At 47.2% G+C, this 22,742-nt stretch overlaps 1 protein-coding gene across 1 annotated transcript in view; it reads left to right on the forward strand.

The window, feature by feature from the left end:
* Uck2 (uridine-cytidine kinase 2) overlaps positions 1-9,687 on the forward strand; it is a 62,364-nt gene extending 52,677 nt beyond the window's left edge. Inside the window, exons 5-7 of the mRNA XM_027417104.2 lie at positions 2,908-3,005; positions 4,521-4,569; positions 6,204-9,687. Of these exons, the coding sequence (XP_027272905.1) occupies positions 2,908-3,005; positions 4,521-4,569; positions 6,204-6,343 (287 nt within the window). The 3' untranslated portion in view covers positions 6,344-9,687. The remainder of the gene's footprint in view (positions 1-2,907; positions 3,006-4,520; positions 4,570-6,203) is intronic.
* Positions 9,688-22,742: the final 13,055 nt, after the last annotated feature.

Here is a 22,742-nt window from a genome sequence, read left to right on the forward strand (position 1 = left end):
AATAGAGTAGGTCTTGGCTTCTAACTCCAATCAGCTCATCATGGTGCAGATCAAGCAGAGCAGCCTCCTTCCTGTTTTTTGGCCTGGGTGGAAGGTGATCTTTATAGGAGTATGGGAAATCCTTAAAATGATGTTTTGAGAAAAGGGTGTAGCCCTGGCTGGGTAGACCAGGCTAGCCTCGAACTGTTTCCAAGTGTTGAGATTAAAGGTGTGTATATCCAGCCCCTCCCCCATCCCAGGGGGTGGGGCGGAGGTTCTGTGGCCAGCGCTTGCTTGGCCCTTGTTGTCTGGGCAGGTTGCTGCCTCCTCATTTCAAATGTTCTTAACACGTTCCCTTCTGTCCAGGTAGCACAAAAATATACTCGACATATGCTTGGTGGAGTGCAGGGCAGGGGACAGTCCTTAACGGTTGTAGGTACAGGACTGGAGAACATTCCAAGAGAATTGAGTACCTTGCTCCCACCTATCTTTCCTAACCTATTCCTGTAACTGTAACATTCCAATAAGGGAGGAGCTGGCCCTGGTACCCTGCAGTTCCGAGGTCGCCGGGACCCTCCTGATTCCCCTGCTCCTGGTGACTTGAGTTTCCCCAGTGCTTCCCTCTCCACCCTTTGCTCTTGCCTGCTACTTCAGCATTAGGACAGGGGAGAGTGGGGCATGGCATTTAGAAATGGAAGAGTGCTGGATTCGGAAGGGCCGAGTGGCCAGGCAGGGAACTGGCAAACCTGTAGCTTCCTGCCCATTACTTTGTCCTTTGGGAATGATTCTATCCTGCCCAGCACACATGTAGGGCTCAGGCTGGGATGGTGTGGGGGTAGGGGTGGAAGTGTTGGATTTTTTTGAGTTTTCAGTTTGTGCCAAGATCTTGTTCTGACTCAGCCCTTGGCCTGATTCTGCTTCCTGGCAGTAAGCACCTAAGGAGCAGGGCATTTCAAATGCAGTGAGCTGGCTGTCCCTTGGCCACGGAGCCATCCTAGTCTGTTCAAGGTGACAACTTCCTTGAAGGCTCTTAGGGAGTTAGGTGACAGTGCCTTCTTTGATGTGAGTCTTCTTTCTTTCCCAGTTGCCCCTTTTTAAGATGTCGTTGCATGTGTTCCTATCCTGCTGGCCTCTCCTGAACCTTTCCAGTGTTCTGCAGGGTTCCTCTGCCCACTTCTCCCCATGCACCTTGTCCTCCTCACATCGACAGATCTTCCTGTCACGAGTCAGTGTGGTTCTCTCCACCCCTTCTCCCCCGCTGGAGTCCCCCACCCCTGGTTGTGCTTGTGCCGCAGTTGTCATAGGAGGGTAGGTGTCTGTGTGCCAGCCGCCATGCTGGAGATTGTCTGTACCTCCCTGTCTTCTTAAATAATAGCTTCATCAGGGCTGGGAAGGATGCTCAATCTGTACATTGCTTGCCTATCATGAACAAAACCCTGGGTTTGATCTCCCAGCACTGCATAAGTCTGTGCACAGTGGCAGGAGTATGAGATCCAGGGCATCTTCAGCTATGGATCTTAAGTTCAGACCAGCCTAGGCTGCATGAGATTCTCCCCTCCCCCAATTATGAATAAGATCTTCTTTATCTACTTTTTGTTTAAGGAAATGAAGATTCAAAGAGGATAAGTCACTTGCTTAAGGTCACAGGAACAGGAGTTTCTGGGGACAGGACTCAAATCTAGGTCACTTTACTTCAGGTTCATAGTCATTAGATAACAAGAGCCAAGCAGTCTTGCTGTGTCACTTCCCACTGGAGCTTACTTCATGACCCTGGTCTGTGGGCAGCAGGAGGTCTGTGTGGGGTGTACCCACACATGTGCCATAGGGAGGAGGGCAAATCTTTCCAGGGTACTAAAGCCAGTAGCTTCTTGAAAAGTATGCCTTGCGAAACAAACCCAGCACCAAGCACTCCAAGGGCAGCACCCGATTCCAGGGAGGAACAGTTCCTGAGTGTAGGCATTCTAGTGTGTGCAGGTGTCATTTCGAGTGCGTGCGTGTGTACACACACACACACACACACACACACACACACACACACACACACACACACTTACTTAGCAGCAGGGCTCTCCAGAATCTCATTCACAGAAACTCCCTATGTTTGTTTACAGAGATTTGTGTCTATTACCTGATATGGTAATCTCTGGGGATACCGTGAAAACTGTGCAGGTTGATAATAAGCTTTGAAGTGGCAGTTGTGCAGAGGGCTGTGTCAATTGACAGGACCTCCAGGATGTTGTTCTAGCTTACTTCACCAAGGGGAGCTGAGGTTTAGGGAGGTCAGGGCACAGAGACAGAACCAGTATGCCCTGGCCCTTAAAACTGACCGTCTTCATTGCAGGCCTCTTACTAGAAGATGCTGAAGGAAGACAGTAGATGAAAGATGGTACATCTGGATCCATCTTGGCTTCCTTCTTGCTTTGGCTCACAATAACCTAGAGTGAGGTTTCTATTTTCTATTTGTAAACTTCTGTGCCCTAGCAAAGCAGAAGGAGCTCCCCACACTGGTATTCCCACCCAGGAGAGGATGGGGGAGTTGGGTGGCTAGCTGACCCCACAGCTCTAGGTCTCAACTTGGGAACACAGGTGTGAGCATTCTGCAGCTTAGTGCCACAGTTCTCTGTTGTCACGACTCTCTGGGGATGCCCTGATCTTTCCTGGTTTATGTTGAAATTTTGTTTGCTTGAAACAAGAAAGCTGCTCATCTTGACCAGGCAGCCATTTATGTTAGGGAAACCTACTGTGGTAGAATTTGATGGTAGTGAGACTCAGTGTAACTTGTTTTTTCTGAATCTGTTGCTGATCCACCCTAGGGTGAGTCTCAAAGGAGTCCTGACTTCTCAATCAGCTGGGTGACCTGCAGGAGCCTGGCGTGCCTGCCTACCTCATGCACTGTGTTCTTGATTTTTGTTTTTCCTTCTCTTATAGTATTGAGGGACATCAGCGAAAGAGGCAGGGACCTTGAGCAGATTTTATCTCAGTACATCACATTCGTGAAGCCTGCCTTTGAGGAATTCTGCTTACCAGTGAGTTGTATTCTTTGTTTCTGCTAAATGTACATCTTGACATTTAATGACTTAATCTTTTTTTTTTTTTTTTTTTTTTGTGTGTGTGTGTGTGTGTGTGTGTGTGTGTGTGTGTGTGTGTGTGTGTGTGTGTGTGTGTGTGTTTCGAGACAGGGTTTCTCTGTGGCTTTGGAGGCTATCCTGGAACTAGCTCTTGTGGACCAGGCTGGTCTTGAACTCACAGAGATCCCCCGCCTCTGCCTCCCGAGTGCTGGGATTAAAGGCTTGCGCCACCAATGCCCAGCTGACTTAATCTTTTTAAGGTTGATTTTATATGTATTTTATTTTATGTGTATAGGTGGTTTTGCCTGTGTATATCTGTACGCCACATGCATGTAGTGCCCTCGGAAGCCAGAAGAGGGCATGAGATCCTCTGGAAGTGGAGTTTAAGGATGGTGGTTGTCTGGCATGTGCATGCTGGGTCCTTTGTGAGAACACTGAACTCTCATCATCTAGAGAGATGCTGAGCCATTTTTCTAGTTCCTTCATGATAGATTTAAAAGCCCGTAGGTTGCTGGGGTCTCCCCAGTTTGAATCTTACTCCTTTCTCGAGTGAGCATCTTGAAGTCCCAAGAGGTAGCATGCTAGGTTCTGACCTAACATCTTCTTCAGGTCTCCCTAGTTCTGTGCGTCTCCCAGCATGACACTCATTTCTTGCCTGGGAAGGCTGTCAGACTTCCCAGAAGCTAGCCTGAGATAGACCTCAGGCAGCGGGAGGCTTTAGAAGGTCAGAGTACTGATGCAGGGCAGGCCCTGCCACAGGTGGTTCATTTGAAACCTCTTCTTGGCCTTTGGATTTGGGAAGTGCTGGACTGAACTGAAATCCTCTTCCTTGCCCCCCTCCTGGCACAGCTGTATCCCCCCTCCTGGAGCATCTTGAGTTCCCTAGTGAGGTGGCTTTCTGAGAGCAAAGGGGAATGGCTCCCAGCTAATCAGCCAGAGAAACACATCTCTCCGGGAGAGACCAAATAGGGCATGTGAAGGGAAGCACCAGAGACCCGGGGTGTGGCGTGGGATTGTGAGGAGGGAGAAGATAGGGAACATGGTTTAGTTTGGGAAGAAATATTTGACTTAGGAGAATCTTGACTCACTGTGTCCTCCCTGCTGAGCAGGCTCGGGTCTGGCAAAGCAGGCCTTTGTGATTTATAACTAAGAGAGGAAGAAATTGGGACTTAGGCTGACTTTTGAGTGAAATCATTTAGGAAGAGTGGTGTCTGGCAAGGTCCCTCTTTTCGCTCTTTGACAAGTAAAAGCCTTCATTCCCTTTCTCATCCCCTTCCTTCTGACTTTCATATTTTAGCCATGTTTTTAGGTGCCTTTTGTGATATTGCATTCAAATCCTCAGACTGCTGCCGGCATCTGGCTGGATCATCCCTCATTTAGGGCTGACTGGCCCTTGCCTTGTGCCATTGGTGAGGGACTCGGGTTTGGCCCTGAATGCCCCTCTTAATGTGTTGTAAATATCTCTCTCCACAGACAAAGAAGTATGCGGACGTGATCATTCCTAGAGGTGCAGACAATCTTGGTGAGTACCAGTGGGGTGTCCTCCTGGTCAATACCTTCTACTCGAATCTACAGATCTAGTCTTGGGAACAGATCCTTGGTCATATGCATATCCATGTTTGAGGACTGACATAATCAGGGAATCTCCATCAGAAATAAAGGGCTACAGACTCCATTCAGCTGCCACTCCTGTAATGACACTTGGACACCTGGTATCCAAGACCACCTTTCAGTGCAGGTGAACTTCCTTCCTAATCTGATGTAGAATGCTGTGCTGTCACACCAGGCTTGTCCTTCTCAACGGCTGTCTCAACAGCTTCATTACTGTGGTCTTCATGTGTTTGACACGTCTAGGAAGCGATGGCTGTCCACAGCCCTGACCTAGTGTAGCCGAGTTAATCTGTTGCATAGGACTGGACCTCATCTTGTCATTCTCTTTTATTTCATTTTCTTCCATTTGAAGTGTGTTCACTGCGTTGTTTGAGTGTTTATCATAGCAGCAGACATTCCACTGTATGTTTTAAGGAAGCAGGACATTCTCATTTATAGCTAAGCTCAGGGAATGTACTGTTGATCTCTTCTTCCCCTCAGCCTGTGTTAGGTTTTGACACACTGACATTGTCAGGAGTGCATAGGCCCACTGTTTGGTGGCCCCCAGCTTAGCTAGCACAGTCCAGAGGAGTCAGTATCGCAGGGAAAAGTGCCACATGATGTCTTTGTAGATCACATCAGGAAGTGTTCCTTTGTTGTTTGGGGCTGGAGAGTGGCTCAGTGGATAAGAGCACTTGCTCAAGGATGAGAGCCTGAGTTTGGATCTTAGCAACCATATATTGAGAGCTGGGAATGGTGGTGCACACTTTTAATCCTAGCACCCAGGAGGCAAAGGCAGATGGCTCTCTTGAGTTCAAGACCAAGCTAGCCTGGTCTACATAGTGAGCTCCAGACCAATCATGGCTACATGGTGAGACCCTTGCCAAATAAACCCCCCCAAATCCCCAATCCTGTCTGTCTTTCTCCAGGTTTAGTGAGAGACTCTGTTTCAAGGGAATAAGGCAGAGAGCAATAGAAAAGGACATACCTGACATCTTCCTTGGGCCTCCCGGTATATACTCACACATATTACCCCTCCCTACCACGCACGCACGCACCACATGCCAGATTTTCTTGTTGGTGTTGTTAGTATTGGTCAGCTGGCTGAGGTACTAAGTTTTTTTCTGATGCTAATGCAGCTCACCCTTCTATGGGAAGACAGGGCTTTCTGTATTGTTGCCCTGTTTGGAACAGAAGTTGATAAATGCTTAATAAGAGGGACTTAGAGGTAACTGGTGATGTTAAATGTGTAGATGTGATCTCCAGTCACATCTACACATTTGTGGGTTGCTTGCTTTATCCAGTGGGGACTCTAACTAGCAGAATGTCCATTCACTGGGTCTCACTTTTAGCACACTTCACAAAGGAGGTCCTGTGAGCCCAGCTAGAGGCTTTGGAAGGTCAGGTGACTGACTGTGGAGGGTCAGGGCCACCTTCCTGGAAGTCTTTGCTGCCTCTGGCTCCTGTGTGCCCTTCCATGCACACAGGCCATATTCTCACAGCTCTGCACACACACACCCTCGCCCTCCCACACTCTCCCTAACAGTGTTGCTCTCTGCCCCACAGTGGCCATCAACCTCATCGTGCAGCATATCCAGGACATCCTCAATGGAGGGCTCTCCAAGCGGCAGACCAATGGCTATCTCAATGGCTACACCCCTTCACGCAAGAGGCAGGCATCAGAATCCAGCAGCCGGCCACATTGACCCCCGTGCCCTGACTCCAAATCCCAGCCCCCAGCTCCAAGACACAGGAGGGTCGAGAGGCTTTGGTCATCTGTACATACGCCTCCTGTGAAATTACTGTATTTAAGAAAACAGCGCGGAGATGAAATGCCTTGACTTTCTTGTTTTCCTTTTTTGTACTTTGGAACAGCAAATCAAACAGAACTTGACCCCGAGCTTAAGTGACAAACTGTGCCAACTACTACTGGTGATGCCTAATTATGAATCCAACGTGTAACCAGTTATAAATACACACATACATACATACATACATACATATATATATATATATATATAAAGGATCTATTTTTGTGTAAATGTACAAATACTGTAAAGCTGTTTGCCATAAGTATTCTGCAGGAATCTGTGCGTGGGTGTTGGGCCTGGAGCCCCACTCAGCAGGCTCTGACATCTGAGGAGCCATGGGAGTGGGTGGTTGATTGGTTGAAGTCCCTTGCTCTCAGCACCGTGGGCCTCAACTCTCAAGAACCCTCCACCCCCACCCCGACAGATGCCCCCTCCTTGAAACTGGAGCTGAGAGAGATTACTTTTTTTTTTTTTTTTTTTTTTTGGAGTTGAAATTTCTCAACTCAAAAACTGAATCTCAGGGAAGAGGCCCACTGAGGAAGAACAATCTGTCTGTGTTTCTTCTTGTTTCGCTCTGGCTGCCTGGGTGGCTCCATGACATCTTCCGTCTCTGTTTCCCAGGAAGCCAGAGCTGACTCTGCTTTCCCGGGGGCGGATCTTAATAGGGCTTCATCCTGCAGGAAAAGAGAGAGAGAGGAGGAGGGAAGGGTGGGACTATGTTCCTTGGCATGTTTAAGGAAAAACTGCCTCGTAGGGAAGTGACCGTTCAGGTTGCCTTGGGCATATTATTGGATATGGAGCGGCGCATTGCAGCCTGGGCTCTGGTTAAGGACATCTGGTATTAACCACTGACAGGCCTTCACAGGAGGAGGCCCCCTGAGAGTGAGAGTTCCACCCACAGAGCTGGCAAAAGCTTTTGTCCCTTTTGAGCTGGGGCTGTGCAGTGAGATAAGGAGTGTCTGTGCTTCCCACCTGAGATTCTCTTTGAACAGTCGATTCAGGATGATTTCCTGAATTACACTGTCACCCTGTTAATATGGTGGCTGCCTGGCAGGAAGGGGTTAGGAGAAGGGAAGCATTTCTTAGAGGGTATTAAGGGAGGGTATTTAAATCATGGGTACCTAAGCTGGGGTTTTATATTGAAGATGTCTGAGGTAGAGATTTCCTGAACACTTCTTTTGGTAGGAACTCTTGGCTCTGCAGGAAGTTGACATACTGAGAAGAAAGCTGGAGGAAATAGGGACCAAGCAAGAAGAGACAGGTGTGAGATAGGGCATCAGTCTGTGCCCAACTAGAGAGGAGCCACGGACTGTCATGTTGATGGTCTCCATCCTGCATTTTGTGGGCCACATGCTTGTAGTCACTCTGCCTGGACACCGGGGAAGTCTCATCCCCAAGTGGCTCTCAGGGCCCAGTGAGCTTCTTACTCCGTAATATCCAAACAAGCCGAGTGAGGTTCCCTCACTGTTTGAGCGCCGTCCAGTTCCCCAACCAGGATTCAAATTGGCCTCCAATTCCGTTTTTCTATTTAAAAGACATGAACCTAGTCCTCAGTAGAGCTTTGCTACTTTTCCTGAGGCCATCAGGAGGTCATGGTGTAGGTTCCACAGCAAATTCCCATGATAACAAATGTTCTGGAGCAGGGAGTGTTCAGCTTAGGTACCTATGGGGAGGCACACACTCACCCAGACAGATGCATCCTAGAGTGTCTGGAGAACAGTCTTTATCACATCAACTTCACGTCCATGGTAATTTTGAGATAAAAGATAGGTTATGGCCTGGGATCCCAAGGACAGGGCCCTGGCCTTGCTGGAATTGCCTGTGCTCATGGGAAACCCATTTCTGTTTGCAAGAGCCTTGGCCTCTCAGTGGGTAGCACGCTCAACATTACTTGAAGCTCCCAGGTGCCAAACCACTTAGTGCCTTGGCTGTCTACCCTACTGCCGTGGAAAATGGAATTCTTCTCATCTCTGAGCCTTTACTTAGCCGCTTCCTCATCTACTTACGGTGTTGGGACCATGCCCTGCAGGACCTCTGAGCAGCCCATTCCCAGCATGGACGAAGCTTTAGGACTACCCTATCCCTACCTCCTGGGGAAATTGTAAGCAATTCTGGCTTGGCTAGAAGCAGTATTTGCTGGGAGCAGGGAAGGGATGGAAGTTCTACTGCTCCGAAGCTGCTCAGCTTTTGGCCAGTTGTGCACTTGAACTTGAGTTGGAGGTAAACTTATTAGGAAACCATGACATTTGTCATCTGGGGACTTTTAGCTGCCCAGAGAGGAAGCATGGCTGAGCAGCGCTGAGCAATATTGCTCACAGGTGCAAAAATCCCCCGGCTTCAGAGCCACCCGGTGGTGCTCGCCTCCCCCTTCCTACTGTCTCTGGGCTGAGTATTTAGGAGACAAACTTCTAAGCCTTGTGTCGAAGGAAGGCCCAGCCTCACACTTCATGCTAATGCAACTTCTGCTTGCTGTGACTTCTCTTTGGAGAACCAGAGGTTCTGCTGAGAAAAAAGGCAAGACTCTGATACGGGGTGGGTAGAGTAGGCCCCAGGGAAGGGAATGGGTTCAGGCCTTGCGGGGTGGGGGTGTTCAAGGCACCCGTCTCAGAACTAATATTCATAATGGTGGCTACTCAGATCCTGGGGAAATTGCCTCCAGCTTGCTCTATCCACAGTGGGTTGTCTGTCTCTTGGGACGAAGCTGGATCAGGTGTGCCCCTGAGTAGGTGAAAGTGGAGACCACAAGCCTCTTGCAGGGAAATGTTTTTCACTAGGCAGCTTGTGTTGATGCTCTGGTCAGTCCTGAGTACATGTAGGCTGGTGCTTCTGGGAAGGACCTGCTGGCCTTCTCTGTCACCTTTGCCGTTTATACTTTTACTCCTGGCAGATGGCCTAATGCTTTGTTGTTCAGACAAAACAAGAGAGTGGGTTGGGAGAGGCACAAACGGATGCCTCTGGTGTGCACAAGTCCCCTTCAAGAGTCTGGCTGTAGGCCTGATTTGCTCTCCTCTCATGGTGCCAGGCACAGGTGACTTTAGAGCAGCTTCCTGTTGCTCTCAGGCAGTGCGCTCCCACCCAGGCCTGCCTCTGGAGTGAGGGTGTGACGAGACCTAGCCTGTTCTTTCCCTAGAAGATGCTGTCTCTTCCCTTCTTTGCTTTTTACTGCCCTACCTTTGTTAGTGCTATGGAATGACCACATCCTGTGTACTTTGCTGTAAATAAAGACAAAGCAAAAACTACCCAACTCGACTTCTTTGTGGTGCCTTGTTAGCAGCCTACCAGAACATGCTAGGAGAACTCAGTGGTGGAGGGAGAGAGGCCTGGGCCTTGCATTTCTTGAGGAAGTGTGGTTGGTTTCCTAGCCTGCTGGGTTCTGTGTAGGCCTCCTGATCCTGGGGTGTGTGTGTGTGGAGCAGACTCCAGGCCCCAGCTGGCTCTCCTAATGTTACTTGCCTCGCACTTTCTATCTTGTGAACCACTGGGCCTCGGTTTCTGGGAGGCTGCGAATCTTGGAATACTGGCTCTGTTCTCAACAATGTCGTTTGTAGAGCCTCTACCTCTTTTGCCTTCCCAGACAACTTACCTACCCAGTTCTCTATATTGAAAGTGAAAACAAAACTTAAATGGAGTAATTTGAAGGTGTGTGTAGTGGAAGAAAGTATTCGTCAATTGTAACATTTTGAAATGAGTGAAGGCGTGTGCATATCTTTCTAAAAGGTTTATGTGCACTAGCGTTTGCATGTGTTTGTATACTGTGTGCATGCAGTGCCCAAGGAGGCCAGAAGCAAGTATTGGATCTGGAACTGAGTTACAGATGGTTGTGAGCCACTGTGTGGGTGCTGGCACTTCAACACAGATCCTCTGAAAGAGCAGTAAGTGCTCTTAACTGCTGAGCCATCTCCAGCCTTTCTATTCTCGTTTGTTGTTTGTTTTTGAAACAATGGTCTTGCTATGTAGCCCAGGCTGGCCTGGAACTTGCCACATTGACCAGGCTAGCCTCTGAGCTCCAAGAGACCCACCTCTCATTACCTGAGCCCACCTGGGATTAAAGCGCTGTCACATTCAATTGACTCTTATTTATAAAGACCGACGTCACGTACCACCAGGGGCTTGCACAGAACTGACTTGTGCTTTTTGCAGCCCCCGAGGGCTCCTGCCCCAGTCCTTCCATCTGTTCCTCTGCTGATCCCATCTTTCCGCTTGTTTTGCTGACCCAGGCCATCCCATGTAGAAACTGGATAGATCTCAACAGGAGCCTCTCTCTGACGTGTCCCCTCTTCCCCTGGTGGGCAGTGCTGCTGCTTTTTAAAATTATTTTTATGTGTACTGGTGTTTCGCCTCCATGCTTATCTGTGGAATACTTGTGTGCCTGCTGCCCTTGGAACTGGAATCACAGATGGTTGGGAGCCTCCTAGCCATTGTTCTTAACTGTTGAGCCATTTCTAGCCCCAAACTAGCACCGCTTTAATGAAGACATTAATGGGGCAGGTTTGCAGGAAACTTAATACCTGTTTAAAAGTGTTGAATACAAAGAGTAGAACGGATCTTGGGATATATGACAGTGTCAGCTTCAAGAGACTGGATCTTACAGTTCGTTTTAAAGGTTGGGTGTTGTAGTACATATCTGTGACCCCAACACTGGAGAAACTGAGGCAGGAGGATGGCAAGTTTGAAGTTATCCTGGCCCACATACTAACAACCTGTCTCAAAGATTGCTCCCCGCTGGGCGGTGGTGGTGCACGCCTTTAATCTCAGCACTCAACAGGCAGAGGCAGGCAGATCTCTGAGTTCTAGACCAGCCTGGTCTACAAGAGCTAGTTCCAGGACAGCCTCCAAAGTCAAAGAGAAACCCTGCCTGGAAAAACCAAAAGGAAAAAAAAAAAAAAAAAAAAAAAAAAAAGTAGTGGCTTTGGGCCAGGCGTTGGTGGCGAACACCTTTAATACCAGCACCTGGGAGGCAGGGGCAGGCAGATCTCTGTGAGCTTGAGGCCAGCCTGGTCTACAGATGGAGTGCCAGGATAGGCTCCAAAGCTACACAGAGAAACCCTGTCTTGAAAAATCAAAAAACAAACAAACAAAATACAAAACAAACAAAGATACTCCCTACCCCTCAAAAAAGAACAGTTTAAGGAGGGGGTTCTCTGTGCTGGTGATGCGCCTTGCTTGGTACTAGAGCACCTGTAGCATAAGCAAGAGGTCTCGGTTCAGTCCCCAACACTGCAAAACCAAACAACACCATGCTAGATCCTAGTCTATTCCCGTGTGTGTGTGTGTGTGTGTGTGTGTGTGTGCTTACATACACTTTTAGTAAACCATCAGCTAAAATAAAATAGCTGTGGGAACCCATTTGACACAGGACCAAGCCCTGGCATATACATCTCAGGACTAGATAGCAATCAGAGGCAGAACATAAAAATGTTCTCTATATATGCCAATTGTCATGTCAACACACACACACACACACACACACACACACACACACACACACACACACAGAGAGAGAGAGAGAGAGAGAGAGAGAGAGAGAGAGTCATGTCACCACATCCACCCTGGGCATTGTCCTTATTGTGAGGACTTGTTTGGACTCAGTGGTACTGGTGACTTGTTGCCCAGAAGGAAGCCGCCAGGGGTTCAGTGTGTTGAGTTCTGACTGTCCTGGCTGGGGCAAACCAGCATGTCCTGACAGCTCACCGCCATGGATGTTCACAGGAGCTCCACTTCCTCGGCAGTATCCAGCCCCTGCAGTAAAACTACATTCAACTTTTCCAGTGTTAGTCATGTGTTCACTTGTCCTTAAAACGGACCTGTGAAGCATGCTAGGAATGTGTCTGTGTTCCTGGATTACGGCGAAACTGATTTCAGCTGCTAGGAATGGCTAAACTAAACTATGGAGCGTCTGTCTGGTGTGTGTCTGCCATCTAGTGGGAGGATTCAGGTGGCAGCAGGAGGGGGTGGCCTGGGTTGTTGGGACTGTCTCATTTGATTGCCTACAGGTAAGTAGGTGCCCCTAAAAGTATTAACTACTAATATGACTTTTCCCATCCCCTCTCTTTTTGTAAAATATATAAACCTCCACTACAGCACGTAGAAGCTCTTAATTTCTCCAGGGCTATAACCTGTGTGGATGGGCAAGGGAGAGGGAGCATGGATGATGTATGTGTGCATGAGTGTGTAAGAATGAGTGAGTGAGTGCGTGCGTGCGTGCGTGCGTGCGTGCGTGCGTGCGTGCGTGCGTGTGTGTGTGTGTGTAGGCCAGAAGTTGTCAAGTGTCTTTCTCAATTACTCTGCATTATTATTATTATTATTATTATTATTATTATTATTATTATTATTATTAGATAGTGTCTCACTATGTAGACCAGGCTGGTCTCAAACTCACAGAGATCCGCCTCCTATCTTCTGAGTGCTGGGATTAAAGGTGTGCATCACCACCCCAGGCCTCCACCTTACTTTTTTGAGACAGGGTCTCTCACTAGGCATGGAGCTCACTCATTTGACTAGGCTGGCCTGTGAGCTCCAGGGAATCCTCCTGTCTCTGCATAAATTGAGGTTATGGATTCATGCTACAGCACCCAGTAGATTCTGGGAATCTGAACTCAGGTCCTCATGCTTGTATGGCCATCTTCCCAGGCCCAAGGCTACAATTGTTTTTAGCATAGTAGTTTTACAAGCTGCTATCAGAATCAGGTGTGTGTGTGTGTGTGTGTGTGTGTGTGTGTGTGTGTGTGTGTGTGTGTGTGTGTTTATTTTTTAACAACATCACTGGGATGTATTGCTGAGAACTCTGATTCTGTAAAGCCTCGGAAGAGAATCATTGGTAACAAGTTGTTTGGGTGAGTTGGATCAGCTCTACGGGACAGGACCTTGTGCATTTAGCTACATGGAGCCTTATAAGCCATAGTGTTCCTAACATCAGTAATGCTGTTTCTCCTGGGCATGTCCCATGCATTGCATTGGCCTCCACTGACCAGATGGAGACCAGAATAGTAAAAATCACTGCAATCCAAGGAAAAGAGAGGGAAACACTGGAGTTCTTTAATTCTTGCAGTTAAGAACAGACAGCAGGGAGATGCCACTTGGCTACACAGATGCCACCTCATATGAGCTCTACCTGGAACAGCAGTTCCTTGAGAGCAGGGAACATGTCTGGCATAGAATCATGGAGCCTGCCTCTGGGCATAACTTTCTGCAGGCTTTGGGACTGTACGGGCTTCTGGCAGGTCCTCTTTGAGAACTGAGAATGTGGCCGCCACCTTTCTTGATTTCAGGGCTTAGTAGATCACATGAGCTGACAGACACAGTGCGAATTAGGTGAATTAAGAACAACAAAAGTATAACGCTCCCAGTGTGCTATTCAGTTCAGTACCATATGCAGCTAGCCTTGGTGGTATTGAAAGTTAATTGAGTTCATCTCAGACCAAAGTATTACTCAGTTTCTTTCCCAGTTGCCATGATCAAAAAATGCCCTGGCAAGAAGGTTTTATTTCAGCTCACCATCCAAGGCAAAGTTGTGGGGAAGTTGAAATCGTAGGGACATCCAAATCAGGAAGATGAGGGCAACAGATGCAGTCTACTGCTGTTGATGCTCTTTCTCTACTGACAGTCCAGAACCTAAGGCAGGGAACTGTGTGCCACCCACAGTGGGGAGGGAGGGCCTTCCCACTTCAGGTAACATAAGCTAATCCCCCACAGGCATGCCCAGAGGCCCGGGTGTTGTTGGATTCTGTCAAGTTAACAATCGGCACTAACCCTCATTGTCAGGTCAATGGGAGAGTCCCTCCTGAGTCCCTTCAAGCCAGCATCAGCTGGGTGGCAGGCTATGTCTGTGAACCTGCAAGCTGCATGAGAACTGTTGATTTCCTCTACTTCAAGTCAGTCTGTCACCTTGTCACCAGATCTGCTGTCTTAGCAGTGAGGCCACTCGCTGTACCAGGCAGGAATGAAGGTGCTTGTCAGTAAGGGTTGGTTGGGTTGAGGGGCATACAGTAGCGACCAAAGTACCAAAGACACCCTGACTTAGTAAAGCAGCTTGTTTTTCTTCTAAAGCAGTGCTTCTTATCCTTAACCCTTTAATACAGTGCCTCATGTTGTGGAGACTCCTGACCATAAAATTGTTTTGGTTCCTACCTCATGACTAATGTTGCTACTGTTATGAATCGTAATGTAAATATATGAAATGTGATCCCTGTGAAAAGGGTCTCTGGATTCCAAAGGGGGTCTCGACCCACAGGTTGAGAACCGCTGTCCTAAGTCTGTGGTGAGGTCCAGTGCTGCCCATGATGTGAAATCAGAGCCCTTTGGCTCTTTCCTTTGTCTTCTGAGCTCTCATTTTTCTAATTATATTTTTTTAATGCAGGGTTTCTTTGTGTAGCCTTGGATGTCTTAGAACTAGCTCTGTAGACCATGACTTCCAACTCACAGGCTGGCCACCTGCCTCTATAGTGCGGGGATTAAAGGCATGGGCCAACACTATTAGGCCAATTGTTAATTTTTTAAAAGGAAGTGATTCCATATAATCTGTGTGTGTGTGTGAGAGAGAGAGAGAGAGAGAGAGAGAGAGAGAGAGAGAGAGAGAGAGAGAGACAGAGACAGAGAGAGAGACAGAGAGAGAGGAGAAGAGAGAGAGGAGAGAGAGGGGAGAGAAAAGAGAGGGGAGAGAGGGGACCTTTGGGCACATGGGTGTAATGCCTGTGGAGGCCAGAAGAGGGCATCAGATCTCTTTCCACCACCACCCCAGGAACTGGAGTTGGTTAACTGTCTGATGTGGGTGCTGTGAATTAAAGTTAGGTTTCTGCAATAACAGCAAGAGCTCCTGACCACACAGCCATTTCTCCAGCCCCCATTATTCATCTTTTTAAAAAGCACAGAAGGTTACTATCTTTAAGCAAAGCCTTGGAATTCACAATTTACTTATGTCTTTAGTCTGCTGTTTAAAGCTTATCCATAGTCTTTAATTTCACTGCCTGCATTGTAGCTTTAAGAAAAATGTTTGTTGTGTTCTCTGATGTCTTACACTTACCTTTTGAATTCCTCCTCTCAGCCCCTGCAAAATTTCTTCGATTCCTTAGGTGTTCAATTATGCATCAAGCAGAACATTTTTTTTGTTGTTGTTAGGCATTTCCAGCTGACAATGTAGCTCAGTTGGTAGACTGTTTGGCTAACATGTGCTAAGTACTGAAATTGATTCCAATCACTGCACAAGCCAGGGGCTGATTCACACCAGTGATCCTAGTGCTCGGAAGGTAAGGATAGGAGAACCTGTAGTTCAAGGCCATCCTAGTTAGGGAAATAACAACAACAACAACAATAATAATAATAATAATAATAATAATAATAATAAGCATATGAATTGATAGGCATTTTGTGTCAGAAAGAGCTCTGGTTATCCAAGGGTCTTAATGGTTTTCTCAGACTGTTTTTTTTTTTCCTCCAGAGGATTTGGCTTCATCCACAGGGTCTAAGGCTCTTTGAGTCCCTCCAACTATCACTGCTCTAGACTATCACCTACCCTGCCCTGAGATGGCTGAGAACTGTCACTTCACAGCAGATTGTAAGCTTTCTTGGGTCAGAACTGCCGACTGTACTTTCCCTGTCTTCTTCTGCCCTCACAGAGGACTTGCTCTTGTGAACCTGCCCCCAAACAGTCTGCTGCTTTCCTAATGGGATGCTTGGCAGACCCCATGATAGTGTGATAGGCACATGTGCTTAAAGACCACCATGGTGGTCTGGAAATGGGCTGCAGCTGATGGTGACTGTGGACTGTAGCTTGGTGTGGTGGGGTCTGCAGCCTGATCCTGCAATCTCAACATCATGGGATGTCAGTCTGTCTCAGCACTGGTCACTAGGTACTGGGAGCAAGCCACGGCAGTCACACTAAACCTTTAGAAGGGCTGGAGGACAGTCAAGTCAGAAACGCAGAGAGCACCTACCCTGGGCTAGGTTCCGTGCCAAGCCCTACCCATCCTTAAGGACCATATAAACAGCCCATGGCTTGTCCTGTGTAGACAGTGCTCTCACAGGGGGCAGCATGGAAGGACCAGCTTGTCTGTGTTTAAGTAGGACATCTGAGGCCCTGTCACCCACCCTCCCAGTCTCAATCTCCTCAGACACATGTTGCATGTTTGTGTCTGGCTCCCTTCCAGTGTCTTCCTAGGTCTAGCCCTGCAGTTGATTAATTGCCCAATCCTGGATTAACAGTTCATCCTTAATTTCTTCATCAAGCCCCTGCTTTCCTACAGGGTTGTTGCAGACTTCAGCAAAATAATTAACACTAAAATGCTTAGAAAGTCCCCAAGCCCATGTAGCTGGCATTAAAATAACTAACACAAATGTCCTTGGAATGCTTTCAAAGCCTAAGAAGGTTGGGTCCACGTAGACATGATCTCAACTGGTGAGAGCAGAACATCTTCCAGAAGAGGAGGGCCACACCTACTTAATGCATGACAGGCTGGTTCAGACAAATTTGAAGGGTCATCTGATGGGGAATGCACTGTGTATGTTCATCTTATTGATTGTTGAATAAAATACTGTTTGGCCAATGGCAGCAAGTTAGACAGGACTAGGAGTCAAAGAGGATTCTGGGAAATGTAGTAGAGAAGTGGTGATCCAGGCCGGAAGTGACATAGCAAGGAGACTCATATTTAGCAAGGAGAAACAGGAAGTGTCCCATTTTCCCCTTCCTCCTCCAGTGGCGCCATGTGAGCCACTGGCAAGAGAGGGTGCCAGCGAAAGGCATCCTCTATAAGATAAGCCTTATAAAATATATAGATTTATGGTAAATAAGACTGAGCTAAGAGATGAGAATCCTAGTCATTGGCCAAGCAGCTTTGAACCTAATACAAGTCTCTCTGTGTATTAATTTGGGCCCTAACTCAGGTGGGCGTCTGGCATAAAGTGCGCACATGGCGGTGGGGCTTGGCGGCTTTTGGTGGAAAGAGTTATAACAGTCATCAAACTGTCTAGCTGAACACCATGGTCTGATTCCCCCCACCCTACCCCCATAACCAGGGATGATTCAGCCTGGTATCTGATAAGAGTGGTTCCATGGGGCAGGGTCTACTTTTTTCTGGGAAGTGGGGTTCCTCAGAGGAGCAGAAGGGAGTCAGGCTATATGGGTGGGGGTGCCACAACTCTATCTTCTGAGATGAGCTTTCAGGGAGGAAAGCCATAGTGCTTTTCAGGACCAATAGGATAAAAGAAACTGAATGGCTTCTGGGAGCCATAGGTCGCTGACTATGGAGGGAAAGCACAGTCCTTCTCCAGCTCATGGGAGATGCAGGGTACCAATCTGGTATTGAAAGGGGAAAGGATGTTCACCTTCCTACTATGCCAATTAAAAACACTGGGATTACATGCAATGATCCATGTCTGCCTTTATTTGGTGTGCCAGGTGGTTTTTATGTCTACTTGGTACAGGCTGCAGTTACTGGAGAAGAGGTAGCCCCCATTGAGGAAATGCCTCCATAAGCTCTGGCTGTAGACAAGCCTGTAGGGCATTTTCATAATTAATGAATGACGAGAGAGGGCCCAGTCCATTGTGGGTGGGGCACCCCTGGGCTGGTGGTCCTGTGTTCTATAAGAAAGCAAGCTAAGCAAGTCATGGGGAGCAAGTCAGTAAGCAGCATCCATCCATGGCCTCTGCATCAGCTCCTGCCTCCATGTTCCAGCTGTTTGAGTTCCTGTCTTGATTTTCTTCAGTGGTGGACAGAAATATGGAAGTGTAAGCCAAACAAACACTTTCCTTTCCAAGTTGGTTTGGCCATGGTGTTTCATCCCAGCAAGGACATTTGGGTTCTGCAGATCTGAATTCAGGTCCTCATACTTGTCCAGCAAGTGCTTTACACACTGAACCATCTTTCCAGGCTCCCAACCACCAGCCTTTGTTACTGAAGCAGGGTATGTAGCTCTGGCTGGCCTGGAACTCTTGGTGATCTTCATGCCTCTGCCTTCTGAGTGCTAGGATTACAGGGTTGCACCCCTCATCATGCATGCCCCCTCTTCTTTCTAACAGTTTTGTCTTTTGAGACAGGGTCTTGAACTGTAGCTCCAGCTTCCTCCCTCCATTCCAATGGCTGGTACTGTAGGCATGGCCACCATGCCCACCACACAGAGCCTATTTAAGAAAATATGTATTTATTTTATTTTGTGCATGTTTTGCCAGTGTGTAAGTATGTGCACTTCATGCATGCCTGATGCCTATGGAGGCCAGAAGAGAGCACTGGATCTTCTAGAACTGGAATTCAAGATAACTATGAGCTTCCATTTAGGTGCTGGGAACCAGACCCAGGTCTACAAGACAGCAAGTGATCTTAACCACTGAGCCATCTCTCCAGCCCTAAGAGTCAATTTAAACAAGAGTGTTTGTCAATTCGATCACAAATTATGTTCTTAAAACTTCAGTTAATTAAAGAAAGAAATTAAAGAAGACACCAGAAAATGGAAGGATCTCCCATGTTCTTGGATAGGTAGGATCAACATTGTAAAAATGTCAATCTTGCCAAAAACAATCTACAGATTCAATGCAATCCCCATCAAAATCCCATCACAATTCTTCACAGACCTTGAAAGAACAATTCTCAGCTTTATATGGAAAAACAAAAGACCCAGGATAGCCAAAACAACCCTGTACAATAAAGGAACTTCTGGAGGCATTGCCATCCGGACTTCAAGCTCTATTATAGAGCTATAGTCCTGAAAACAGCTTGGTATTGGCACAAAAATAGGTAGATAGACCAATGGAATCGAACTGAAAATCCTGATATTAACCCACACACCTATGAACACCTGATTTTTGACACAGAAGCTAAAATTATACAATGGAAAAAAGAAAGCATCTTCAACAAATGGTGCTGGCATAACTGGATGCTGGCGTGTAGAAGACTGCAGACAGATCCATATCTACCACCATGCATAAAACTTAAGTCCAAATGGATCAAAGAACTCAACATAAATCCAGCCACACTGAACCTCTTAGAAGAGAAGGTAGGTGGTACTCTGGAACAAATTGGTACAGGAGACCACTTCCTGAACAGAACACCCATAGCACAGATACTGAGATCGACAATTAATAAACGGGACCTCCTGAAACTGAGAAGCTTCTGTAAGGCAAAGGACACAGTCAGCAAGACAATACGGCAGCCCACAGACTGAAAAACGATATTCACGAACTCCACATCTGACAGAGGGCTGATTTCCAAAATATACAAAGAACTCAAGAAGCTAGTCTCCAAAACACCAACTAATCCAATTAAAAAGTAGGGCACAGAACTAAATAGAGATTTCTCAATAGAGGAATCTAAAATGGCAAAAAGACACACAAGAAAGTGCTCAACATCCTTAGCCATCAGGGAAGTGCAAATCAAAACAACTGTAAGATACCATCTTACACCTGACAGAATGGCTAAAATCAAAAACAACAATGACAGTTTATGCCGGAGAGGATGCTGACAAAGGGGAACACTCCTCCACTGCTGATGGGAGTGCCAACTAGTACAGCCACTTTGGAAATCAGTATGGTGTTTCCTCAGGAAAATGGGAATCAATCTACCACGAGATCCAGAAATTCCACTCTTAGGCATATACCCAAAAGATGCACATTTGTACAACAAGGACATCTGTTCAACTGTATTCATAGCAGCATTATTTGTAATAGCCAGAAACTGGAAGCAACCTAGATGCCCCTCAACTGAGGAATGGAAGGAGAAAATGTGGGGCATTTACACAGTGGAGTACTACTCAGTGGAAAAAAAAAAACAATGAAATCTTGAAATTTGCAGGCAAATGGATGGAACTAGAAGAAACCATCCCAAGTGAGGCAACCCAGTCGCAAAAAAGACAAAAATGGTATGTAGTCACTCATTTATGGATTTTTAGATCTAGAGCAAAGAACAATCCACACTGCCAGAGAAGCTAGGAAACAAGAAGGACCCTAAGAGAGACACACATGGTCCCCAGGAGAAGGGGAAAAGACAAGATCTGCTAAGCTAATGGGGACCATGGGGGAGGGGAGAGGGAGTTTGAAGAAAGAGAAGGGGAGAAGGGGAGGGGAGAGGAGGGCAGGAGGGAGCAGGAAGATCTATTCAGGGGAGGGATGGAGGAGAGCAAGAAAAGAGATACCACAATAGAGGGAGACGTTATAGGTTTAAAGAGAATTCTGGCACTAGGGAAATGTCCAGAGATCTACAAGGATGACCCCAACTAACAATCTAAGCAGTGGTTGAGAGGCTACCTTAAATGCCCTTCTCTGATAATGAGATTGATGACTACCTTATATGCCATCCTAGAGCCTTCATCTAGTAGCTGATGTAAGCAGAAGCAGACAGCAACAGCTAAACACTGAGCTGAACTCTGGAATCCAGTTGCAGAGTGGGAGGAGTGATGAGCAAAGGGATCAAGACCAGGCTAGAGAAACCCACAGAAACAGCTGACCTGAACAAAGAAGAGCTCATGGACCCCAGACTGATAGCTGGGAAACCAGCATAGGACTCTCCCAGACCCCCTGAAGGAGGAAGTCAGTTTGGAGGTCTGGACAATCTATGGGGCTATTGGTAGTGGATCAGTATTTACCCCTAGTACACAAATGAACTTTGGGAGCCCTTTCCTCAGGGAGGGATACTCTCGCAGCCTAGACACACTGGGGAGGGTCTAGGCCCTGCTCCAAATGATATGGCAGGCTTTGAAGATCCCCCAAGGAAGGCCTCATCCTCCCTGGGGAGCAGAAAGGGGTTGGGAAAGGGGGGCAGAGGAGGAGGGGAGAGAAAGGAACTGAGATTGCTTGTTTCTAATTGAAAAAAAAAAACTTCAGTTAAGGTGAGATTTCTGTTGTAGGTCTTTTGGTGTGTGTGTGTGTGTGTGTGTGTGTGTGTGTGTGTGTGTGTCTGTGTGTCTGTGTGTGTGTGTGTACAGGGCTGCTGGATGGGAATGGGAATGAAAAGGGAGGCTCTATTAAAGAGCAGTTTCCCTGAGAGGTTTCTATTGATGCTTTGATGGCTGCTTTATGTTAGAGATTTATTTGTTCCCGCAAGGGTCTCACAGTCAGAATCACCATCTTCCGGCTGAACATTCTCTAATGGACTCTTGGATGTGACTTCTGCACACTCAGCTTTGGAGGTTTTTCTCCTGGTTGCAGGTGGACTGATACTCAGTTCCTTCTGTTCTGTAGCAGCAAAGAGGACACAGCCAAGATGGGCTGTGTGTCTTTTGGCCATGACACCTTTTACACTTCTTTCATTCACCAATATGCTAGGCTTTAACATTCCACCAGGGGGCAGACTTGCAATTTCTCTCACTCCATATGTATAGATAACTCCTATTGTATGACTGTCACAGTATTATTTTGTTTTAAACCCCGTTTGAATTCTGTGAGGTATATTATATTACTTCTCTTTCTAAAAAGAGTTTTGTGGTTTAGGGGAGGTTAAGTAAATTGTGATGAGTCAGCAATGCGTGGAGAAGCTGCAATTTGAACCTGTTTTTTTCTGATTGAAAAGCTTGGATCCTAAACCTTTTTTATGTCCAGCTATCTTGAAGATAGAGTTCTTCCCTGCCCCCCATGTTCCCACAGCCCCAGCTCTTCAGTAGGTTATGCTGAAGAGTTCATCCAAGCATGAGTACCCTTATACATACCCATTATGGGTTTTGCCATTTGTAGTTCGTATTTTTCCCTTTTTCTTCCTACTTCTCTTTCTCCTCCTCCTCATCTTTTTAACAGCATCTCACTATGTAGCCCTGGCTGCTTGGATGGCTTGGAACTCACTATGTAGACCAGGCTGGCCTTGAACTTGCAGAGATCCTCCTGCCCCTGGGTCCCAAGTGCTGGGATAAAGGCGTGTATCACGACAGCTGGCCATTTGTATTTTGTCTTAAAGGCCCTTCCCCGACTTAGACACTATAAGAGCATATGTGGGTTTGAGTGTGTCTCCCGGAGGTGGCTGCTTGCTCAGCTCATGCTAACTTTAGGGAGGGCACTGGCACAGAGGACAAGGGCATTTCTTCCCAGTAATTCTCTCATCAGAATTTATGAGGTAAGAAGTGTTGAGAGCTGTGGCAGATGCTGCTTGAGAAACCAGGGTTAATCTTGTCCTGATCTACATTCCAGCTCAGACCAGAAAGGCCCTGTCCACCCATAACCAGGCCGACTAAAAATCCTGTTCTCAAGATTGGATGCTCAGCCGTAAAGGAGACTTCGATGTTTCCTTCCCTAAGGCTCAGGGAACAATGATAGTTGGGGTGGGGTGGGGGGGTGGGGGTGGGGGTGGGAGTGAGAAGATGTCAGAGCTTGGTGAATCCTCGGAAT

Source organism: Cricetulus griseus, chromosome 5 (assembly GCF_003668045.3).
Source record: "Cricetulus griseus strain 17A/GY chromosome 5, alternate assembly CriGri-PICRH-1.0, whole genome shotgun sequence".
NCBI lineage: Eukaryota > Metazoa > Chordata > Mammalia > Rodentia > Cricetidae > Cricetulus > Cricetulus griseus.